Raw genomic sequence first — 20,826 nt, 5'->3', positions numbered from 1 at the left:
TCGGTACATCGCACTAGCTTGTAAACTACACTAGTACTTTATTATCATTGTAATTAATTTAAAAACTTCAATCTCTCTCTCTCTCTTTCTCTTAGAAAATAATAATTTGTTACTATACATAAAATCATTTCCAGATACTTACATTATAAACTTCTGAATGAGAGAATCTATTATTTCTTATACCTAATATACGTGTATATTTGTATTATTTTACTATCCATGGTCACATGCAATCTACTTATTTAAAATGTAAATAAGATTATAAATATTATAATTTTATTTACATAGTAGAGATTAAACTTGTATTATGTAATATAAGATATATATATATATATACACATACATACATATATCTGATGACAAGCAATAAACACAATAATTACAGAAATTATAGTATGACATATTATATCTCTTTATTAAGTTTTAATATAACTAACTAATATTTATGTTTAATATTTAATTACATTGGGCACGTGCCATCATAGAAATCTTCTGTGCCTTCTGTACTATATCTGGACAATGTCTACGACGTACAAGTTTGCAATCTTGAAAGAATCCTTCATTTCTAGGAAAACCATGTGATCCATCCGCATATGTAATTAATCCTACAGTTGGATGAAACAGTAATTTATTAATTCAATATGAAAAATTTAACATTTAAAATCTTACTTACCTAATCCCCATACACGCCCACCACGAAATTCTCCCTCAAATTTCATCCCATCTGACCTCCAAAATACACCATGACCGTGAAACCAACCTTGCATAAACTCACCTTCATATCTAATATATAAAGTACATTAGAAAGTTAATAATTATAAAAAGTAATATCTTATGATATTTACTTTGCTCCATCTGGGAATATTATAACTCCTAAGCCAGAACACAATCCATTTTGAAAGCCACCATCATAACGTGTTCCATCAGGAAGGAGTAAAGAACCAGCACCATGTTTCAACCCCTTTGAATTCCAATCCCCAATATATTTTGTACCATCTTCATATTTGTATGCACCATTCTTTACTACACCTATAAATAAACTTTGATGTAACACAACATTTTTACACAACTTTTACATTTTTTAGATTGAGAAAAGTAAGTTATGTCTTACCATCACCCATGCTTCTAGTGTACTAAATGCATTAAAGAGTAACTTTCAGGTTTCAATCCCATTACAGAAATCAATTCTTTATTCAATTATGTACATTATATACAACATATAGGATAAGTACAATATGATGAATCAGTTTCTTTACTCTTACAAGAAAAAGTAGTACAGCAAGAGAAATCATTTGCTTTAACATGTATGTATATAAATGGATGTATAAAAGTAGACTTGTGTGTATAACTTTAAAAATATACAAAACAATATTAGAATAAAATTTATATCTATTTGTATTAAACAAACATAAATGTATTCATCTATGAGTTATAAAATGTAAAAATTATTAATGTATAAATAAACAGATCATTGTCTTTTTACTGCCCCTGGCGCACCAACTAAAAACCATCGTGATCTCGCTTTTACTGCGGCTTTTCGAACTAAGCGTTTTCGATCGTCAATTGGAACTATTAATTTTTCCAATACATCTTGTTTGTATGTGTTAATGAATATTGTTGGATAATTACAATAATTTGTTAAACAGTCTAAAGCTGCTATTCTGACTCTCTGCAATATATGAAGATATGAAAATTATAAAATGAATATATTGAATATATATTGAAGATACCAAGCAATTTTATAAAATATTACCATTATTCTGTAGGTAGATAATTTTAATAACCTCGGAATAAAACTTTGTATCATATCAGAAAAAATACTGTGTTTAGTCTCCAATAAGAGGTTCAATGTTGTTAATGTTAAAAAAATTAGTTGTTCATTTTCAAGAGATAAAGATTCTATTAAAAGGGGGACCAACTGAAACAAAAATTTATTGTTGATATAAGCTGTGTTGTGTGATATTTATGTCAGCATGTACTGAATACCTTAATTAAATACATAAGTAACAGCTGCAAGGGTACTTCTTCTAATAATTGTACTAATGTCTTTAAATAGTTCTGCCTTGCTATATTTTTAAACTCAGAATCTTTTTTAATTAAGTGTTCAAATACCCTTTGTTTATACAAAATTTTGACATTACAAAAATTTTCCACCACTAAAGTATCTTCGTGTCTGTTTGTCAAGATCTTATATTCTTGTACCATATGCTGACCTATTCGGTCATGTTTCAAAATATTGGTAAGCTATGGATACAATATTAAAAAACATTAAATATTATATATGAAATATTGAGGAAGACTAAAAATTTTTACATACCTCATCTAAAAATATTTCAACATCACGGGAACCTTTTATAATTATAGCTTTTGTTAGCCATATTTGTAGAGAAGCACTTGCTTGCATTATTTCAATATTAGTATCTGAATTTAAATTATTATTTATTGCTTCTTTAAAATATGATAAAGCATGTTGGAAGTATTTATTACTATCATCAAATTTGTTTAATATTACAGCAATAAATTTACATGCTATTAGCCTTATATTTGGATGTTGGCTGTAAAGTGCTAAATTATGTACATTTTGTAATAAATTTACATTTATTGCTAAATCAACATCTTGGTATAAGGGGATGAAAATATTCATTACTAAAGCAGCATCAGATTCTGAACTTTGTTTACTTAAAACTGAAATGTACTTGTTGACAAGATTTTGTTGCTCTTCAATCATAAGATTTCGTACAATTAGTCGACAAATATTTAAAACTAAATCTAATCTTTCATCCATGGGATTGATATTAAGGGCAGCTAATTTTTGAATAATATGACATTCGTTATATAGATACTGTAGAATATTATAGTCAATAGCTGTTGTAGCGACTAGCCTATGAAGACATGTTAGAGCTGTAAAGCTTATGTCAAAATTCGCAACATTTGTTTGCAATACAATCTGTGGAAGAACTTCAACTCCTAATTTATATGTTTTAGCAACAGTTGCTAGTACTTTTAATTTACGGATTCGTATTTCTATCTTCTCCTCATCTGAAACATTCAAAATAATAAATAGTTTAAAACAACCAGGCTCGCTAAATTCAAGTATTAAGCATTTACCAGTATTTAACTGAAACTTTTCTTTGATCAGAGTTGATATCTCGTTTGAATATAATGTAGCAAAACTTAAAAGAGCCGAATGACAGAGTATTTTTATTTCATTACAATTTGTTCCAATTAGATTACAAATTTTATCATAAAGTAGAGTACGATGTACTTCATTTAAATACGCTTTTTGTATTGTTAAACCAAATAATATTTTTGATTGTAATTCCATATTCTCTGTTGATAATTCATTTAAATATAGGTTTGGTATATCTGTCCATGCTAATTCTGGAACATCTAAAAAAGGATTTTATGTTGCATTTTAAAACATTTTTAAATACATATTTCAAAGTATGTAAAGTATATATTTACCCTTAATAGTAAATCCATGATCAGAAGCAGTTTTAATAAAATTGTTTAATGTTTCAATTAAAATTACTTTATCAACTATTGCAGTCTTAGTAGAATATTGGCCAAGAAATATTGGTACTATCGCTTTTAATACTTGTATACATGATTCTTTATTGATCATTGCCACACATTCTAGTATTTTTACAGATGGTCTAAACAGACTAAGTTGCACATCATATAAAGATGAGTCTAGATCTGTGGTTATATCATTAATGAAACTTTCACGAACTTCAACATCACTTGATATAGTGTCAATTATAGTGGTGACTGCTTTCAAGCTTGCATTTTTTAATTCTAAATCTCCACCTGGTATAATTTCTTTTCTTAAGATAATCCATAATTCGGTCAAATATATTTTTATGCCATTCACACCAAATGTCTTTATACTTTTACATAACAGACTCAAAGAGTCCAACTTGGCAATCTTAAGATTGGAGAGTAATTTTTCAATTATGAGTGGTATACAAAATTCGGCAAATTCTGGTACGGCACAAAGACAAGGTGCCAATTTCTCTGCCAAATCATCACGTGTTATTCCCTCTGTTCTACGCTGAAAAATGTCAAGTCAAATTACAATTTATATTCATAAATGATGAGCAATTAATATCTTGATTGGTTGATCTAATTACAGGATGGAAGTCAACTGGAAAGTAACACGCAATGACTTCAAACATTTCTCCAGCTAAATGGCCTAATGACAATTTTTTCATAAAATATGGAAGTACGTCAAATAATATCATAAGATTGCTAGGATCCCTTTCTGTTTCTATACTAGTAATGAATCCATAAATAAAATCTGGCCCCATAGCTTTTAAATCTTCTATTCTATTTTCCAATAATGTTGTAAATATAAAATATATATTTCTGCGATCAAGTGATAATTGAGATTGGCACTGCACATTTTCAAAAAGACTCCTAAGTAAGCATTCAGGTGAATCCTTAGGTAAATGATCCATTTGAACCTGGAACAATTATGTTAGTTTATATATATAGCTATTATCTAAATATAATTGTAAAATACAACCCAAAACTTACAATTGTCAAAACTCCTTTTATTACTGCTGGTATAATCCTATGGTGATCTTTTAATCTGTCACAATAAAATGATGTTATAAAACACAATTCATCTTCATTCAAAAAATCCTTAGGTAAATGAAATAAAATAGTAGAAAGGGCAGAGATGCCGTTTTTTCGTATTGTAACATCTTTTTCAGTTACAAAAGGTCTAAGTTCTTCTATAATTGCATAAAGTTTTGTATGACCAGACTGTATTTCTAAATTAAAAAGAATAATTATTTTCAGAAAATATGGATGTTAAACAAAGTACTTATTTTTTGTTCTATATATTTAAAAATATGTAGCTATATTTTTGAGGGAAGATATACCATTTTTACTGGCATTAGTATAGATAATATTTTAATAGATCAGAAATAGGCTTCATTACTGTGTGTGTCTAGTTTTTTCTTCAAAACATAAAAGCCAATCATCAATATGCATAGGAAGAACAATCATGGTAATTAATACATACCTAAGGCGATCTCTTGGCACGTTGTGTCCAGTGCCTGATCGTCTTCAAAAGCAGTAAGAAATCTTTCTTCAGAAACGGTACTTGTAAGTGAAGCCATTGCAAAACATGCCTTCGTACTGTGTGTGTATTACTTAACCTTAGTATATTAATAAAATATAATTCTATTGAATGCCGAACGTAATTAATTTTTTCACTTGAAATTACAAAAGATAATTTGATCAGAAAGTGTCTGACAGTAATTGTTATGTTGTTGGGATACGTGTCAATGAAATATTAAATATACTGAAAAATTGTTTGCAAAACTTGTTTTATTTAGATTTGAAACCCATTTATATCTGTTAACATTTCAGGTTAGGTTACTGAAGATTCGATTATAGCGCCTCTAATGGTACTGATTTATAATTTAGTGGATAAGATGGACGAAAATGGCATGTGAGGTGTTGTTAAATTTCAGTGAAATGTTTGGTTACACTAGCCATCTAGGATGGGAGGCTGCATAGGCATAACGAGGGCAAGAAATGCCTCTGTCGACAACAGTACGGGAAATTCCACGAGAGTAAATTCAGGTAAAAATTATAATGAAATTATCTGCGTAAAAATTGCAATCAACAACAGCTAACCTTGAAGACAGTTCTGGTTTTTTCCTTACCTTCCTACCTAACGTTTATTGCGTATTATGTATTAGAATTTGCATATTATTTCTTACACAAAACGACTGACGAACAATTATATGTATGTACTATAATGATTCACGATGTCAAACAAGTTAACCAAAAATATCATTATACTTATTACCCCTATCATCAAATTTGTCATTCCAACTTTATTACTAAAAATATAAGAATTTCAAAATTGCTTGTCACTTTGTTATACTTTGGAATCATTATACATGTTACATTGTATAACACAAATCAAAGTTTTCATGTAACTATCTCCATTTTTTATTAGCTTTGTAATATGCCTTTTGTGTAATTTTTTAATTTGAATAAAAAAACAAATGTATTACTTATGTTATAAAAGAATGTTTTGTTTACACAGGAAATTCAAGGAAGAATCATCCATTATGCCATGAGGCAATTAGGTGGAAATCAGATGTACCTTTGACAGAAGGACAGCTAAGAAGTAAAAGAGATGAATTTTGGGATACTGCACCTGCATTTGATGGACGTAAAGAAATATGGGATGCATTAAGAGCTGGGGCAACGGCAGCAGAGGCCCAGGATTATCAATTAGCACAGGCTATATTAGATGGAGCTAATATTTCTGTGCCAAATGGTTTTTTAACAGAATGTTATGATGAATTGGGAACCAGATATCAAGTCCCTATTTATTGTTTATCATATCCTATTAATATTGTAAAAGAAGATAGTGGAAGAGATTCTCCTGCTGATTGTTCAGGTAATGCAATTAAATTCAATAAAAGAATTGTAAAGGAATTCAAGCATGTTCTCAGAAAGGCAATTAACTTTTAACATTGTTTACTTAATTATAGAACCTATTGATAGTGGAGTTGAGCAGACATTGAAGCTGAGATTATCAACTACATTAGGAGAAGTTAAATTGCCTGTTTACAGTAAGGACACTATAGCTACTGCTAAAAAGAAATTGCAGGTATGAATTAATAATATAAATTAATATCTTTTTTTATTTTGCATTAATTTATGATTTAATTTATATAAATAGAGTCAGGAAGGTCTTGAACCATCTCGTCAAAGGTGGTTTTTTGGTGGAAAGTTATTAGGTGATAAAATGCATATAGAAGAAGCAAAGATACAACCAGGTTATGTAATACAAGTAATTGTAAATCCAGAAAAATTGGATGACAGTCCTGTGAAAACAAGTTGAGCTAATATTATACAAGATATACAAGTCATATTGAACCATCTTTCTCTGATAAGCACATTCTTACCTGCATTCGAAGTAAGAATATATTTCTTTTTTAATTTTATATTGTGTCATTATTAAGAGCAAAGCAGCAATTCTTGAAGTGATTTTTTATAATAAAATGCACTTAAAACATAATTCTCGTAATATATAATTGTTATAAGTATTAAATAATATTGCGTTTAAATTGTGGGTTGTGATTATTTAATTTTTATTAATTTATATACTAGCTCAAAAGAAAAATACAGTGCTAAATACATGCCGAAATAATCTCTTAAAGAGTCTTTATTAACATTGGTTTATTAACATAAGTTACATACTTATACAAAAAGAAGTATAAACACGATTGGTAATTAATAACATTTACCTCATAGCAGGAATGTTGTTATACTAATTTGTTACTACCAACGAAGGTGCTGGTGCTGTAACACTTGGGAAACTAAGTATACATGTAGAAAATTATTCTATGCTGCTTATTAAACCATGTTGCATAATTATATGATATAAGAATAAGAACATACACTTAAAAAAAAGATTATAATAATAACAATAATAATAATAAGAAAATTACGGAAATATTGATGAATATAAAAATACAATGGACAATAGTGAAAAAATGAACAAGGTATATGCTGATTATTAAATTGCATTCTTTTGTTGTGTTTCTTACAGATTTTATTTTCTAGGCTTTTTGGATTTATAATTAATAACTATAATTTTTCTAAGGATAAATCAATAGAAAAGATTATTAACAACCTTTGTTGCATAATGTGTGAAATATACAGTTCAATGATGTTTTTCTTTTGATCGAATTCATTAAACTTTTGTAAACGTATTGTGAATGTCTATAAGACATAAGTTTGAATTATTTCACAAAAGTACATGTTTGGCCTATTAGTGGCCTAAAATCTTCGATTCCTTCCTATAAGTACTAATAAGATATTATATAAGGTCTACATAGCTGAATAATGCACGAGAAAAGATGTAAGACTAATAATTAAATTACATGTGGTGCAGAACGTATAATTTTTATACAATTTTATCAGCACAATCACTTTCACATCTGTGTTATATGTGCTTATGATAAAATGATCAACACAGTAAAATCAATATTGCTAGTTCAATTTTAATAGCACCTAATTCTTACTTCTGCCCCACATGTTACACAGAAAGCAAAAATGATATAAAGTATAATTATAAAAAATGACATATTATGCGTGTGAATTTATTGACTGTACTAACACAGCAGTGATAAAGTTTGTTTTTCATATGCATTGATCATAAAATTATAATATATAGTATTGCGTGTGCGTGTATGTATAATACGTAATATATTAAATATGTATGTATACAGGTACATACGTTGGTTCCACTATTCTCAATTTGAGTGTCAAAGCAAACATATTTAATCTTATAAGTAACTTATTTATAAATTGGGTAATTGCATACAAGTTATAATGACAAAAAAATGACTGGAAGCAACCACTAAAAGATATGAACATAAGTGTATAAAACCCTGTTCATATAAAAAAAAAATGAAATCTTGTGTTAACTATGCATTTCCTTGACATATTATAAAAATTAGTGCAAATAAAGGGAGCACTTGTTTTAAATTTAAGAGTTTCAGATAGATCAGTCTTTTATTTACGTGTTAATTGTGTTCAAGGACTAACACTTCTTTATACAAAGAAATAAAACTTGTAAAATAATCTGTAATGATGCAATGAAGGAATTCTTGTTTGATCCAACATGTGATTTCTTTGATAAAGCAGTAACATTGTCTAAAGTATTATTTTAAATGATCTTTAGCCTAAGCACAAATGACCGATAGTTAACAATAGACTAAAGTATAGGGCGGTTAGCTCATGTGATTGATTAAAGCCCTATCTCCAATGTATAATAATTGAAATAGTCAAAAATGGAATGTGTTCCATTTGTTCTATTGGTTATGTGCAATTAGGCTTTAGTTCATAGCGACGAAAATGGGAATGGTAATATCGCATTTATAGAGAGACATTCGTTACCAGGAACTAAAGACATAAGATTCTCAATGGAACAATAAATTCTGTCAGACTGATATTAGTTTTGCAATCTAGGATTTGAGTTATTTGCAACATATTGCAAGAGACTGCATTTTAAGTTCATTTTGATTGATATTCAAACAATACAGGAAGATTATTTTTTGTATAGTATCAGTTAAACTATATTTTTCACACATGTTCGTATAAAGATTTTAATATAAATGTTGCGTTTTTTAAGTGATATAATTTGTATTTGTATGAATGATAATATACATTTTCCGTTAATACTCATGTCTGTATAATATTAAACAGAAATATGTGATGCGGCGCAATTGTCATATAGTAAAGTGAAAATATGACGAGTGTAAATAAAAAGCGTTATAATAACGAAAGTGCAATTCAAAACGTCTATTAAATATTGCTACTGCTTAATATTAATAATGCTATGTTGGACCAATATAAGACGTTTTAAGTGAAAAATACAAAAAATCAAAGAATGACTGATTGGAGATGAGGTAGAACAACTGCCAATAAAAATAAAGCTGAATCCACTGTATTGGTAATCAGAAGTTATAAAACATTTAAAAAAGAAACTTTGGAATGTTAATGAAAATTATTATTACAATTAGATAGCAATTATTGATTAAGCAGGGTTTACACATTTTTTAAACTAATTGAACAAAATAATATTACTTACCAAAGCTGGTTTTTTGAAATTAGGTGCCAGTACTAACATCATTAAATATTTGATATATGCTAAGCATAAGGAAGGACAGTTGATGTTAGTAATGAATTTTTTTAATTTACATGTTAGAGATATAATCGAGTGTAGTCAGATTTGTCAACTACGATCCAAAAACTGTTACAGATACTTGTTTAATATTATTTTTAAAAAGGTATTTATTCGTTTTTTTTTTTAAACATGAAATTAAAAATATATTTTCAGTAATATAAAAATGCTTAAAATTTCATCGTAATAGATACATTACTTTAAAACAAACACATGTAAATTAATTTTCATGAATATTGATTATTATTGATTATAACTTAACACATTGTCAAATAAAGCATAATGTTGAGAAATTATTGTAGTATTTTTTTGTTAATTTTCAAGCTGTATAAAATAATAAAATGTTGTATAATATTATAAATTTATTTTAAGACATATTTTAAATATTTCAATTCATGAGTCAACCATATCATTGTACTTAAAACAATAAGACTGCCAGATTGATGAGATGCAGCTAATGGTAAGGGCACATGATGTACTAATGTTGAAATTCCTAGTAGTACTTGCAAATAGCCAGCACAGAGCACAGCTACAATAGCTTTTTTTGCATTACCAGGAAGTTTATATTTACGAGATGCAATTGCAATGTAAGTTATTAATGATAAAGTTGTGATACCCTGTAAAAAAAGAGAAAATTTTGTAGTACCGTATATTAATTTGGCTATTATGCCCAAAACATACCAATATTCTATGATCGAATTGTACAGTAGTTGGATTTTCCGTAAAATTTTTTAGTACAGGTGATAACGTGAATACATCATCCGGTATCCACTTATTTGCCATTTTCGGAAATGTATTATAAATAAGACCTGCATCCATCCCTGCAACGAAAGCTCCCGACAAAGCAGTAAAAAAGACCAGTCCCTTTGTCGAGTGAACTAACATTCTGAATCTCTTTAGCTTCGACTTCAGATTACTAATATCAACATTTGAATGATCAAGATTTAATTTCTGAGCAGGAACTAAATAATCTAGAGCATTGTACAAAAATCCTGTATATATAATAAATGCCATTCCTAAATGAGCAGCCAAGCGATATTGTGAGACGCGTGGTACATCTGATGGTTCCACGAAACGATCTTCCAAACCCGATTTAACCATGTACCAACCCATAAGTCCTTGTAAGCCAATTAACGAACCCAAAACAGCTACCCTGATCTTCATGCCTGGTGTTAGCATACCTTTCGTCCAGAAATAAGTTGCTGGAATTATGAATACAGCACCTATCAAACGTCCCCACATTCTATGTAAATATTCCATCCACCAAATACGTTTAAATTCCTCCAACGTCATATTTTGATTATTGCTATAAAGAAATTTGTATAAAATATATATAATTTGATGTATTATACAATTATTTTATACTATAAAGATCTTACATTTTATATTCAGGAAATTGTTTGTAACGTTCAAATTCTGCATGCCATTGAATTTCAGTAGTAGGCATTTTTTCACCAAGTAATTTCCAAGTAACCATAGATAAACCTGACTCTGTAAGTCTTGTTATACCCCCTGCATAAAAATAAGGAAGGACGAGTAATTATGGTTTTTTCTTTCAATTTCTTTATTTACATATCATACTTTATAAAGGTTTATATATTCATATATTGGTATATTACACATATATATTAATTTGCTATAAATAGTATACTTTTAAAAGTATTTTTTTATAACTATTATTAAAACTATTTTCCATAGGTCTTATCTACAATTGCTTTTATAATAGTACAAGCACAGTAGTAAAAAAAACAGTAAAAGATTATACCTAGAACAACAGCTACAAAAACCATGCCACTGCAAGTTAAGAGCCATTTGCCTACAGTTTTATTTGATTTTTCAGCTGATTTTGTTGAGAAACCTTTTGCTATGATTCCACCATTTTTAAGTAAATCCTATGATAATATCGCACAAAAATTACTTAAAGTTATATTATTATTATTATTATTTGTACATTAAATTTATAAAATTAATATGTAGCACCTTATGCAAAATGACATTCCTTCTTATAAGAGTAAGGGTTGAATTTGTAACTGCTGATTTTGGAGTATATGTATATAGATTTTGTTTAATTGGTAGAAATTTTGTTATACCGTTTCTTGTTATTGTTGATATGCAATACCTTGTTAGATACAACATGCTAGAAAAGATCACAAGTTTGCAGTAAATTGTAATATTAACACATAAACATGCAAATATACTTACATTGTTGTGATGTTATGTTTTGTATATAAATATAATACTGTTCTTTTATAAGCTAACAACTTTTTCAATTAATATAAACAAGTAGTCATATGTTTTCTATACATTTTTTTAAGTTAACATCTTAATGCATATGTATTCCAATGAATTATCACTGAAATTGTAAAAATTGGAGAAAATGACTTTTTAATTTTTGATCATTAGACTATATACTGATAAGCTGATAATAATGGAAATTTTACTTTATGAATTATCAAGTAAGTTATTGTTACGATAACACCACAAAATTTACGATATCTAATACAGTTTTATTTTAAATTATAAGAATAACAAATGTTAAATTTATTCTAAAGATAGGAGTAAAAGAATTATGTATTAAATCGGTATTGTTTACCGACAAATATTTATTTTTGTACTTTACTGAATCCTGAAGGGAATCATATCGTTTCTAACCTCGTACTAAACACAATAGTCGATACTTAAAACGTCATACTTTCAAACTTGAAACATCGATATATGCAATATTCAATTTATATTTTATATTCATAATAAGGAATAAGAATACAATTGTTTGATATTTTTGTAAAATGTTTGATAAGATTATCTTGTTACGATAAGACAAGGTGACATTGTTATTATTCGAAATACATGGGACAAATTAAGTAATATTCACCGTGTATACAATACATATACCAGTCGTAAGTATATTAAATTTTATTTTTAATTGCATCATATTAATTTAAATACACACATAATAATTTAAGAGATTTACATTTATATTAATTAAATAATATTATTTTGTTTCAGTACATCATATATTGATAAAAACTTGTTATAGTATAAACATCAATATGGCACAAAGAAGTGGTGTTACTAAGTTAGCTAAGCTTCGAAAATTAATGGAAGCTGTTCAAATAGGTGGTCTTAAAGGGAAAGGTATTCAAGCCTTAGTTGTAAGTTCAGATGATGCACATCAATCAGAATATTTAAGAGAGTATGATAAAAGGATTCGTTTCATAAGTGGTTTCACTGGTTCTTTTGGAACTGCAATTATTACACAAAATAAAGCTATACTGTGGACTGATGGAAGATACTATATGCAAGCTTTAGCAGAATTCGATCCACCAGAGGCATGGACTTTAATGAAAGAAGGTTTATTAGATACACCAACCAGAGCTGCATGGTTAATTTCTAATCTACCTCCCAAGTCTACTATTGGGGCTGATCCTAATTTAATAAGTTACACAGAATGGGCAGTATTACATACCAGTTTAGCTGCTGCTGGTCATTGTTTGATGCCTCTTGAGGAAAATTTAATTGACAAAGTTTGGGGTGATGAACAACCTGCACCTACAACTAATGTTGTTTTACCTCAGCCATTGCAATTTTCTGGATGTAGTGCAGGAAAAAAAGTGAAAATGTGTAGAGAAGTAATGAACAAAAACAATGTGAAAGTACTTGTAATCTCAGCTTTAGACGAAGTAGCATACATTCTAAATTTAAGAGGATCTGATATACCTTACAACCCTGTTTTCTTTGCATATATCATTCTTACATTAGACGATTTACACTTATTCATTGATAAAAACAAACTTGCAGAGGAAGCTCAGCAACAATTAATTAGTGAAGAAGTAAATGCAGTTTATCATCCGTATGGAGATATACATGATTTTTTGAGAAAGATTGCAAGTTCATATGCAAATGATGACAAAATATGGATAAGTAATGGTTCTAGTTATGCTTTACATGCTGACTGTGGAGAAGCGAAAAAGCATACAAAAATTACCCCGATAAGCGTTATGAAAGCAATAAAAAATAATACTGAAATAGAAGGAATGAAAGCGGCGCACATACGAGATTCAGTTGCACTCATAAAATACTTCGCTTGGTTGGAAGATCAGGTTAAGAATAAGGAAAATACTATCACAGAAATATCTGGAGCGACTCAACTTGAAAAATTTAGACAGTAAGAGAATTTGCATGCAACATTACAAAATTTTGATATAAAAATTATAGTTCTCTCTATTATACATATATAATGTATGTTATCCAAAAGGGAGCAGGAACATTTTATTGGGCTCAGTTTTCCTACAATATCTTCAGTTGGGCCACATGGAGCAATAATTCATTATCTACCAACACCAAAAACAAATGTGCCAATTACAGACAAAGAAATTTATCTTTGCGATTCTGGTGCACAATATCGAGATGGTACCACAGATGTTACAAGAACATTGCACTTTGGTAATCCAACGAGTTTCGAGCGCGAATGTTTTACAAGAGTATTTAAAGGACAATGTCGCCTTTCATCGACCATTTTTCCTTTAATGATACAGGGAAATTATCTCGATACGCTTGCTCGGGAAAATTTATGGAGTGTTGGGTAAATATACCTATTTTGATTATAAAATGGAAAATATTATTTATTTATACCTAAATGTACAATTACAGTCTTAATTATCTTCACGGTACCGGACATGGAATAGGTTCGTATCTAAATGTTCACGAAGGACCAATTGGTATTTCTTGGAAACCATATCCTGATGATCCAGGTTTACAACCTGGGATGTTTCTATCAAATGGTACAAAGTTAAAGTATTGTTTGTCATTACACGTACATATGTATATTCTAATAATGTCATTAAATGTGGTAAAATTATTAGAACCAGGATACTATGAGGATGAGAAATTTGGCATTAGGTTGGAAAATATAGAATTAGTAGTAAAGGCAAACACACCCTACAATCACAAGAATCGTGGCTTTCTTACATTTGAAACTGTTACACTGGTGCCTATACAGACTAAGCTACTTGATGTATCCTTATTAACAGATAATGAGGTATAGATTCGATTTATTTTCTGTATATCAATCGCCTTAAGATAATTGATTGTAAATCTTTTTTCAGATTCAATATCTAAATAATTATCATACAAAATGTTTGAATACTCTAAAACCTCTATTACAAGGGCCAGAAAATGCTCAAGCACTCAAGTGGCTAGAGAGAGAAACTAAATCTCTTATAAAATAATTAATAAATTGTATAAGATTGCATTTCTTAATTTTTACAAGTACAATGCACAATAAATTGTTCATATAATTACTTTGATTACAAGTAATCCTATATTTTTTAGTACTTTTGAAACTCTAATTCTTTGTAAATCAATACGTTTGTTTCATTATATGAAAATCAATGAAAAATCCTATTGATAATCACCAAAACAACGAACGGCGTCCGTGAAAAGAGGTTAAGTTTACTGGGATATTAATTAAGGCAAATGGTTGATTCAATCGTTTTAGAGTTTGCCGGATCATTTTGCCGTTCATACCGCGCAAAAATCCAGCAGGAATGTTTACTGTCTTTGTTGAAGGAATAGTATCGTCGCGTATCATGTCTATATAATAATAGTCAGCCCATATAGAATTGATTAGTAATCCATCAAAAGAGGATGAGTGATAATCCGCTATGATTACAGCTTTCGCCCCAGCTTCTTCAGCCATTATACTTTTAGCAAAGAAACTACAGTCTCCTCTCTCAACTAATGCAATTCTACCTTTTAATTCTTTGGCATTTTTTGCTACTTGGCAGCCATGAGGAGGGTCATTTGGAACTAAAGGGATTCCTTCCTCCAAAAAACTTGCATTCTGTAAATATATATTGCAATATTTGTAATATTTTGATCAATTCTAAAATATTTATAATACTTACAAATGGTGCTCCAAAATCTTTCGCGGGCCTTAATTTATATGTATATCCCAATTCCGGTGGATATATAATTTCAAAAAACACATCCGGATCAATACTTGTATTGATGTAAGAACCTGTAGGGGTGCCATAAGAGAATGCCATAGGAAAAATTGTTTAATTACAAATCGTTATCAAGTAACGTTTTTCTATATAACCTAATTACTAACCTCCACCAATGCTATTCAATATCCCGATGTTGAAGAGAACAATAATTGGGTAGAAACAAAGCAATTTTATTCCTTCCATTAACATGGTGCATTCACATTGTTGTTAATGACATTACTACGAATATCATAAGAAGCTTAACCCGATTAACATTACGGACAAGTAACAAATCGTTCCACGCGTTACTTGTCGATGCGATAGTACTATAGTACACCGTGACACGCGACGATGCGACTCGATCGAACATACATGCAGTTGCGATATGATTACAATATGATAGATCTGACAATTTTGATGCCTCTTCTTGTTTCACGTTTTGGGAGTCACCTAAGCCCCTTACAAGTTTCGTATCACATGCGACATTATCGATTCGATATCAGAATGGTTTAAATTAAAATTAATTTTTCCTATGAAATTTTAAATAACAGAACAGGTTATTTTACATATAACGGTAGACGAAAGTATAATTTTATACTTCTACAATACTTTAAAAAGAATTATTTCATTGCATACTATCAAAAATCCAATTTACATGTTCAGTTACAATGTCAATATCAGCTCAAAAAGAAAGGTATTTATATATTGTTCGAATCGCGGAAATTCGAGGAGATTTCGTAATGAAAAAATAAAGATGCGAGGTTCAGTGATACAAGGCCTTTTTATATGCTGTCTTCGCTTTAGGGGAGAGGTTGGTCTACGTGGAGGAGCAACTTTCCTTTCGATGGTTGCTGATATCAGGGGTAATAATAGGGCTTACGTTCATATACATTGGCTGCTAAATACTATTCTGGATTCTTAGTAACTATATCGATAAAACAGCAAGATATCGGTAGGCCGCCGTCATAAATGTTAAAACTATTCTGTACTTGGTCGATAATATAATAACTGATGAGTTGTTTGTGATAATTTCGATGTTCGCCGTAAGAAATCGTAGAGGGTGTGAAAAACACTCTGATTTTCTGACGCGTGGGTATTTCACAATCCGACACACAAAGTTCCGTTTGATATCACGTCTATTCTGTCCCTAGTTAATGACAAAGTATAACATTATAAGTGTTGAATATTTAAAAATTCACACACATGTACATATGGAAAACAAATTTGTATATTATTTTCGGACACTTATGCTTTTAACGAATTATCCTCAACGATCGAAAAAAATTGTTATCTATTGATTTCTATAGAAAAGTTTTTATCAACTGTTGATAATTTAAGATAATTTTATTTATCACTCTTTAACAATTCATAATAATTCTATATATTTCAGACGATTGTCCATAAAAATAGGAGAAAAAAGTATCAGCAATTGTATTTTTATATGAGAAATAAAATTAAATTTATACACGGTTCGCGTTAAATGGAACCGAAACTACTTCTGCTATCTATTGGCGTATAAATGAACTTTTCACTAGAGATTGATCGAAAAGGAAGTGATATTTTTCTAGATAAACATATTCCTTCGAAATTCTCAGATAAAACGTTGGAAGATGTTATTGAAAAATCGAAACAATCGTTTCGGCTATCGATAAGGTATAAAATTGCAGCGATAAAAAGGAGCGATAATGCGCGCATGCGCGATACTCCACTGCATTTTATGAATGGATGAGCAAAGTGAATGAACAGACGTCAGCTGGGTAGGTTCGGTAAACACACGAACATGTACGCACACATAGAGATACTTGACAACTTCTGACTACCTGTAAAATATAAGGTATATTAGAATCACTTTCTCTCTCGCGTATGTTGAAAGAGTCACTTTTTGGGATATGGAATTGATATTCTTAACAATCGCAAGTGAAATATCATCATGGAATGGCTGATAATAATAAAGCACGTGAAACTGCATAACGCGACTGAACTAAAAGATAGAAAGTATTTACGTTCTCGTATTTCCACACGTTTTATTAATATTTGTATTTTTTCACGATTTTGAAACAATATGACTGAATCCTATGCCCTGGACAAGAATCGAAATACATACTCACGTTCGATTTCTTTCACGAGATTCACTTGTGACGTAAATGGTAGAAAGTCGGATAGTAACCGTCTTTTTTTTCTGCTTTTCATTGTGCAGTGGGCTTGAAACAGCAAGTTACACGCGTACGTTTCCCGCCCACGAGTCGCGATCCCGTTCCAATAGTTGCATTGCAGGGCCATAAAAATATTTTAATGAAGTATAAAGCATTCGATATTAAGTCGTAACGTTCGTTCGGCGTTACACTTTTTTTCCTTCAAATTATTTATCGCGATCGAGTCAGCGAAACGGGCTACAGCATTCAGCAAACAGGAAGATCGAGTGGTTGACTCGCAGCCTCCATCATTCGCCAGGGTGAGATTCGAACGGTTTGATTTTATCGGACGTAAATAATCGTGAGATAAAATCATTTGCCATAAATTTTCAATCTCTCCAATTTCTACCTCCGCCTCGCGGAAAGCAAATATGCACGCACGTGGCAGGTGTTATTTGCATCGAGTTCATTGTAAAATCGATTCACAGGAACGGAATCCCATTGACGTTAATGTACTTAGAGAACGGAAAGAGCCGATGACATCGTTGAAACGATGTAATCACTCTAATCGATGTCATGTTAGTATACGACTAATCTCGTTATTAAATCGAGGATTTTTATGATCGTTTAATGGAAACTTTCACGACAATAAATTTCATCGCATAGAATGCGTATAATATACAAAAATATACTCCTCTTGCAAGTTATAGGACATGTTTATAAAAAATCAATAGGACATTCTTAATGAAATTTTGATATTTCGTCTAGCTTATAAACTCTCTTTTACAAACATTTTTAAAACTCGTTAATACATTAATACCTTATACATAAACCGTTTCCACAGTCGTGTAAAGCAGCACGCTAAATTATTTATATTCTTCGTAACTTTTAACGATCATTTGATATTTTCTACTTTTCACTTTTCAAGTAAATATAACTCTCCTAAGATTATCGAGCGGGGGTGTGTACTATATATTCAAAGTACAGTATCGTATTTATTAAGTGAAGCGAATCTCTGCAAAGATCTTATTCCTCTTTACTTACCTTTGTAACGCTTACTCGCCTCTAATATACCCACATCTAAATACGTTGCATACGGTTAAACGGTATTAAAAGAAATATGCCAAAAATAATTAAACGAGCCGACATTAATATTACCAGAAACGTAACTACATACTACATATATATATATTCTAAACCAAGATCGTCCCTATCGATTGACCTTAAAGCTAATTGCTCATCGATTTGCATCATCCTTCATAAAAATACGTTTCTACATAAATATGCCCAAGCCTATTCATTATCACCCCATCCCCTGGCTCTGGTTAATGCACAAATCAAACGTTACAACGGCGCAGAAAGTGGCCGATAAAAATAAGGAGCGGCGATCAACGTAATTCCTAAAATATCCACGATGAACGTACGAGTCGACTATTTTTACAACACCTTTGCAACCCTCCGTGGTAAGTGGTGGTGGATGGTAGAGGAAGCGCGATCAACTTGCGACGTGCATGTACGTGGTGCAGAGTTTCCTCCCTTTCACAGATAACTCTACCCCTCCGGATTACGACGGCGTCAGAACTTCCCCTTCGTTCCCTCGACTCGGGTGGAGGATGACGGCTGTGAGTGGGGCGGGGAGGAAAGGGACGGGCAGAGGGGCAAAAGGGGAGGAGAGGGTCGTCAGGACGCTCTCCCCGGACTCGAGCGGTCAAGGGCAGTGGCGTCGCGTGACGTCATACGGCGCTGCAGTGACGCAATCAGTCGCCAGGGGCAACCCGTTGGCTGACGGTCGCCAGGCAACCCTGTTGTTGCCCCTCTAGCCGCCGGCCTCTACCCCCTGCCGTGACCGTTCCATCGAGCTCGCGGTCGCGAGCTCCATCCTCTGCACGTGCCGTTCCTCAATGAATCCCCCTTCGCTCTCTCACTCCACCTTTTTGCCCTTCCCCACCGCCGGCACCGCATACGCCGCTTCCACGAGCTCTCTACCTTGCTTTTACGTTGACGTGACCCTAACCCCCAGCGAGGACTTCTCCGGATGCTGGCCGTACGCGCGACCCTGCACCTCTCTCTGGTTTCGATCATTCTTTACTCGTGGAGAATGTCGAACGTTGATACATGTAGACGTATAGCGGATATGTGAAAAGTATCCGCACAGCTTATTGCGTCATTTACACGTTAATTAATTAGTTCCGAGTATATCAAATTTTCTATCAGTTAGTAGTACTTTCATGGGACGAGGTTGTACGTTTCATTTTCATAGCGTCGATTAGTTTCGGTTAGGTATTGGCAAATGATAGGAAATTTCACGTACTTAAGGCTAATCGATTGGTATGTAAATGCTGTAATAAATACAACTGTGTGCTACGAATTGCTTTTGTAGCCACGGTATGCGGGCGCATACGCGAGAAATGTAATTGGTGAAAGTACGACGGGCCGAACGAGTTTCTTTAATGAAAGAAATAGGTGCTCACTCGTTTGGGTTTTGTTCTGAAGATGATCTGAAATCATAGCTGGACTGCGGATGATTGTGTATTTACGGAGAGCTTAAAGACGGCACGATTCGTAGAATATTTTAATCAGAGGTAACGAGTTTAATATTTAAATATCAACATACGTTAGAAAATAAAAAAAAGCATCGATCGGTTGATTCGTATCAATGAATTTCTAATTTCGTGGCTGTAGAAGATTTTGTTCCACATACGACTCGTTTGACAGGTTAAAAGTACCGATAGTGTCGTTGTGTTCTATTACGAGAAACTTACCCCCTAATTTCTGTCCTTCTGACCAGCCCACCTAACAGCCGTTTCACCCCTCGCGGCCGGCTTACCGAATTGCGTCATACTGTTACCAGAGACGCGAAATTCGAGACCCTCACCAGCTCGTTATATGCTGTTCTTGCATCGATCTCGTCGGATAACGCGAGAGTGGCAAAAACCGTAAGTCAAAGGTAAGCGATATGGATCGGAGGGGTGGTAGAAAT

General features: G+C 31.5%; 6 protein-coding genes across 13 annotated transcripts; 2 read left to right on the top strand and 4 right to left on the bottom strand.

Moving 5' to 3' along the window:
• Positions 1-388: 388 nt before the first annotated feature.
• On the bottom strand, positions 389-1,272 carry LOC126870555 (MORN repeat-containing protein 4 homolog). Its single transcript, XM_050628376.1, has 4 exons — positions 1,112-1,272; positions 846-1,029; positions 674-783; positions 389-605 (listed from the first exon to the last, which is right to left on the bottom strand). The coding sequence occupies exons 1-4, from the start codon at positions 1,119-1,121 to the stop codon at positions 457-459; spliced, it is 453 nt and encodes a 150-aa protein (XP_050484333.1). The 5' UTR covers positions 1,122-1,272; the 3' UTR covers positions 389-456.
• LOC126870545 (MMS19 nucleotide excision repair protein) lies at positions 1,168-5,179 on the bottom strand. 2 transcript variants are annotated; one of them, XM_050628353.1, is made up of 9 exons: positions 5,033-5,179; positions 4,540-4,778; positions 4,134-4,466; positions 3,466-4,054; positions 3,109-3,390; positions 2,318-3,039; positions 1,987-2,244; positions 1,754-1,918; positions 1,168-1,669 (listed from the first exon to the last, which is right to left on the bottom strand). In XM_050628353.1, exons 1-9 carry the CDS (start codon positions 5,127-5,129, stop codon positions 1,469-1,471), a joined length of 2,886 nt encoding a protein of 961 aa, XP_050484310.1. In that variant the 5' UTR covers positions 5,130-5,179; the 3' UTR covers positions 1,168-1,468. The 2 variants fall into 2 exon arrangements, with proteins under 2 accessions (XP_050484310.1, XP_050484311.1); XM_050628354.1 differs by having other exon boundaries at positions 4,540-4,594.
• LOC126870553 (ubiquitin domain-containing protein 1) lies at positions 4,979-8,546 on the top strand. Of its 5 annotated transcripts, none has more exons than XR_007691367.1 (6): positions 4,979-5,115; positions 5,383-5,598; positions 6,071-6,430; positions 6,525-6,643; positions 6,716-6,952; positions 7,294-8,546. XR_007691367.1 is itself a non-coding variant. In XM_050628371.1 (5 exons), the coding sequence occupies exons 2-5, from the start codon at positions 5,517-5,519 to the stop codon at positions 6,875-6,877; spliced, it is 723 nt and encodes a 240-aa protein (XP_050484328.1). In that variant the 5' UTR covers positions 4,979-5,115; positions 5,383-5,516; the 3' UTR covers positions 6,878-8,546. The 5 variants fall into 5 exon arrangements, 2 of the variants coding, with proteins under 2 accessions (XP_050484328.1, XP_050484329.1); XR_007691366.1 differs by having other exon boundaries at positions 7,291-8,546; XR_007691365.1 differs by having other exon boundaries at positions 6,716-7,541; positions 7,603-8,546.
• Positions 8,547-10,071: 1,525 nt separating this feature from the next.
• LOC126870549 (cytochrome c oxidase assembly protein COX15 homolog) lies at positions 10,072-12,078 on the bottom strand. Its single transcript, XM_050628363.1, has 6 exons — positions 11,930-12,078; positions 11,708-11,864; positions 11,493-11,619; positions 11,107-11,239; positions 10,409-11,033; positions 10,072-10,344 (listed from the first exon to the last, which is right to left on the bottom strand). The coding sequence occupies exons 2-6, from the start codon at positions 11,861-11,863 to the stop codon at positions 10,090-10,092; spliced, it is 1,296 nt and encodes a 431-aa protein (XP_050484320.1). The 5' UTR covers position 11,864; positions 11,930-12,078; the 3' UTR covers positions 10,072-10,089.
• Positions 12,079-12,475: 397 nt separating this feature from the next.
• LOC126870546 (xaa-Pro aminopeptidase ApepP) lies at positions 12,476-15,043 on the top strand. 2 transcript variants are annotated; one of them, XM_050628357.1, is made up of 6 exons: positions 12,476-12,624; positions 12,734-13,892; positions 13,983-14,309; positions 14,378-14,508; positions 14,590-14,765; positions 14,833-15,043. In XM_050628357.1, exons 2-6 carry the CDS (start codon positions 12,778-12,780, stop codon positions 14,953-14,955), a joined length of 1,872 nt encoding a protein of 623 aa, XP_050484314.1. In that variant the 5' UTR covers positions 12,476-12,624; positions 12,734-12,777; the 3' UTR covers positions 14,956-15,043. The 2 variants fall into 2 exon arrangements, with proteins under 2 accessions (XP_050484314.1, XP_050484313.1); XM_050628356.1 differs by having other exon boundaries at positions 14,378-14,765.
• Positions 14,672-16,575, bottom strand: LOC126870554 (PRADC1-like protein). 2 transcript variants are annotated; one of them, XM_050628373.1, is made up of 3 exons: positions 15,840-16,575; positions 15,634-15,746; positions 14,672-15,569 (listed from the first exon to the last, which is right to left on the bottom strand). In XM_050628373.1, the coding sequence occupies exons 1-3, from the start codon at positions 15,922-15,924 to the stop codon at positions 15,138-15,140; spliced, it is 630 nt and encodes a 209-aa protein (XP_050484330.1). In that variant the 5' UTR covers positions 15,925-16,575; the 3' UTR covers positions 14,672-15,137. The 2 variants fall into 2 exon arrangements, with proteins under 2 accessions (XP_050484330.1, XP_050484331.1); XM_050628374.1 differs by having other exon boundaries at positions 15,634-15,748; positions 15,845-16,575.
• Positions 16,576-20,826: the final 4,251 nt, after the last annotated feature.

The sequence above is a fragment of the Bombus huntii genome, chromosome 10 (genome assembly GCF_024542735.1).
Source record: "Bombus huntii isolate Logan2020A chromosome 10, iyBomHunt1.1, whole genome shotgun sequence".
In the NCBI taxonomy this organism is placed as follows: Eukaryota; Metazoa; Arthropoda; class Insecta; order Hymenoptera; family Apidae; genus Bombus; species Bombus huntii.
Note: the sequence above shows the minus strand (reverse complement) of the source record. Positions and strands in the feature narration are given on the sequence as shown.

Coding starts and splice junctions, on each gene's coding strand:
- LOC126870555 (XM_050628376.1), bottom strand. Junction 784..845: donor ATATTCCCAGATGGAGCAAA/GTAAATATCATA, acceptor TTTATATATTAG/ATATGAAGGTGAGTTTATGC. Junction 606..673: donor TGGGCGTGTATGGGGATTAG/GTAAGTAAGATT, acceptor ATCCAACTGTAG/GATTAATTACATATGCGGAT.
- LOC126870545 (XM_050628353.1), bottom strand. CDS start 5,129: ATGGCTTCACTTACAAGTACCGTTTCTGAAGAAAGATTTCTTACTGCT. Junction 4,467..4,539: donor TAAAAGGAGTTTTGACAATT/GTAAGTTTTGGG, acceptor TAATTGTTCCAG/GTTCAAATGGATCATTTACC. Junction 3,040..3,108: donor AAAGTTTCAGTTAAATACTG/GTAAATGCTTAA, acceptor TGAATGTTTCAG/ATGAGGAGAAGATAGAAATA.
- LOC126870553 (XM_050628371.1), top strand. CDS start 5,517: ATGGGAGGCTGCATAGGCATAACGAGGGCAAGAAATGCCTCTGTCGAC. Junction 5,599..6,070: donor TTCCACGAGAGTAAATTCAG/GTAAAAATTATA, acceptor TTGTTTACACAG/GAAATTCAAGGAAGAATCAT. Junction 6,644..6,715: donor CTGCTAAAAAGAAATTGCAG/GTATGAATTAAT, acceptor TTATATAAATAG/AGTCAGGAAGGTCTTGAACC.
- LOC126870549 (XM_050628363.1), bottom strand. CDS start 11,863: ATGTTGTATCTAACAAGGTATTGCATATCAACAATAACAAGAAACGGT. Junction 11,240..11,492: donor TTTTGTAGCTGTTGTTCTAG/GTATAATCTTTT, acceptor ATTTTTATGCAG/GGGGTATAACAAGACTTACA. Junction 10,345..10,408: donor AATTCGATCATAGAATATTG/GTATGTTTTGGG, acceptor CTTTTTTTACAG/GGTATCACAACTTTATCATT.
- LOC126870546 (XM_050628356.1), top strand. CDS start 12,778: ATGGCACAAAGAAGTGGTGTTACTAAGTTAGCTAAGCTTCGAAAATTA. Junction 13,893..13,982: donor CAACTTGAAAAATTTAGACA/GTAAGAGAATTT, acceptor GTTATCCAAAAG/GGAGCAGGAACATTTTATTG. Junction 14,310..14,377: donor GAAAATTTATGGAGTGTTGG/GTAAATATACCT, acceptor GTACAATTACAG/TCTTAATTATCTTCACGGTA.
- LOC126870554 (XM_050628373.1), bottom strand. CDS start 15,924: ATGTTAATGGAAGGAATAAAATTGCTTTGTTTCTACCCAATTATTGTT. Junction 15,747..15,839: donor ATTGAATAGCATTGGTGGAG/GTTAGTAATTAG, acceptor GCACCCCTACAG/GTTCTTACATCAATACAAGT. Junction 15,570..15,633: donor AAGATTTTGGAGCACCATTT/GTAAGTATTATA, acceptor ATATATTTACAG/AATGCAAGTTTTTTGGAGGA.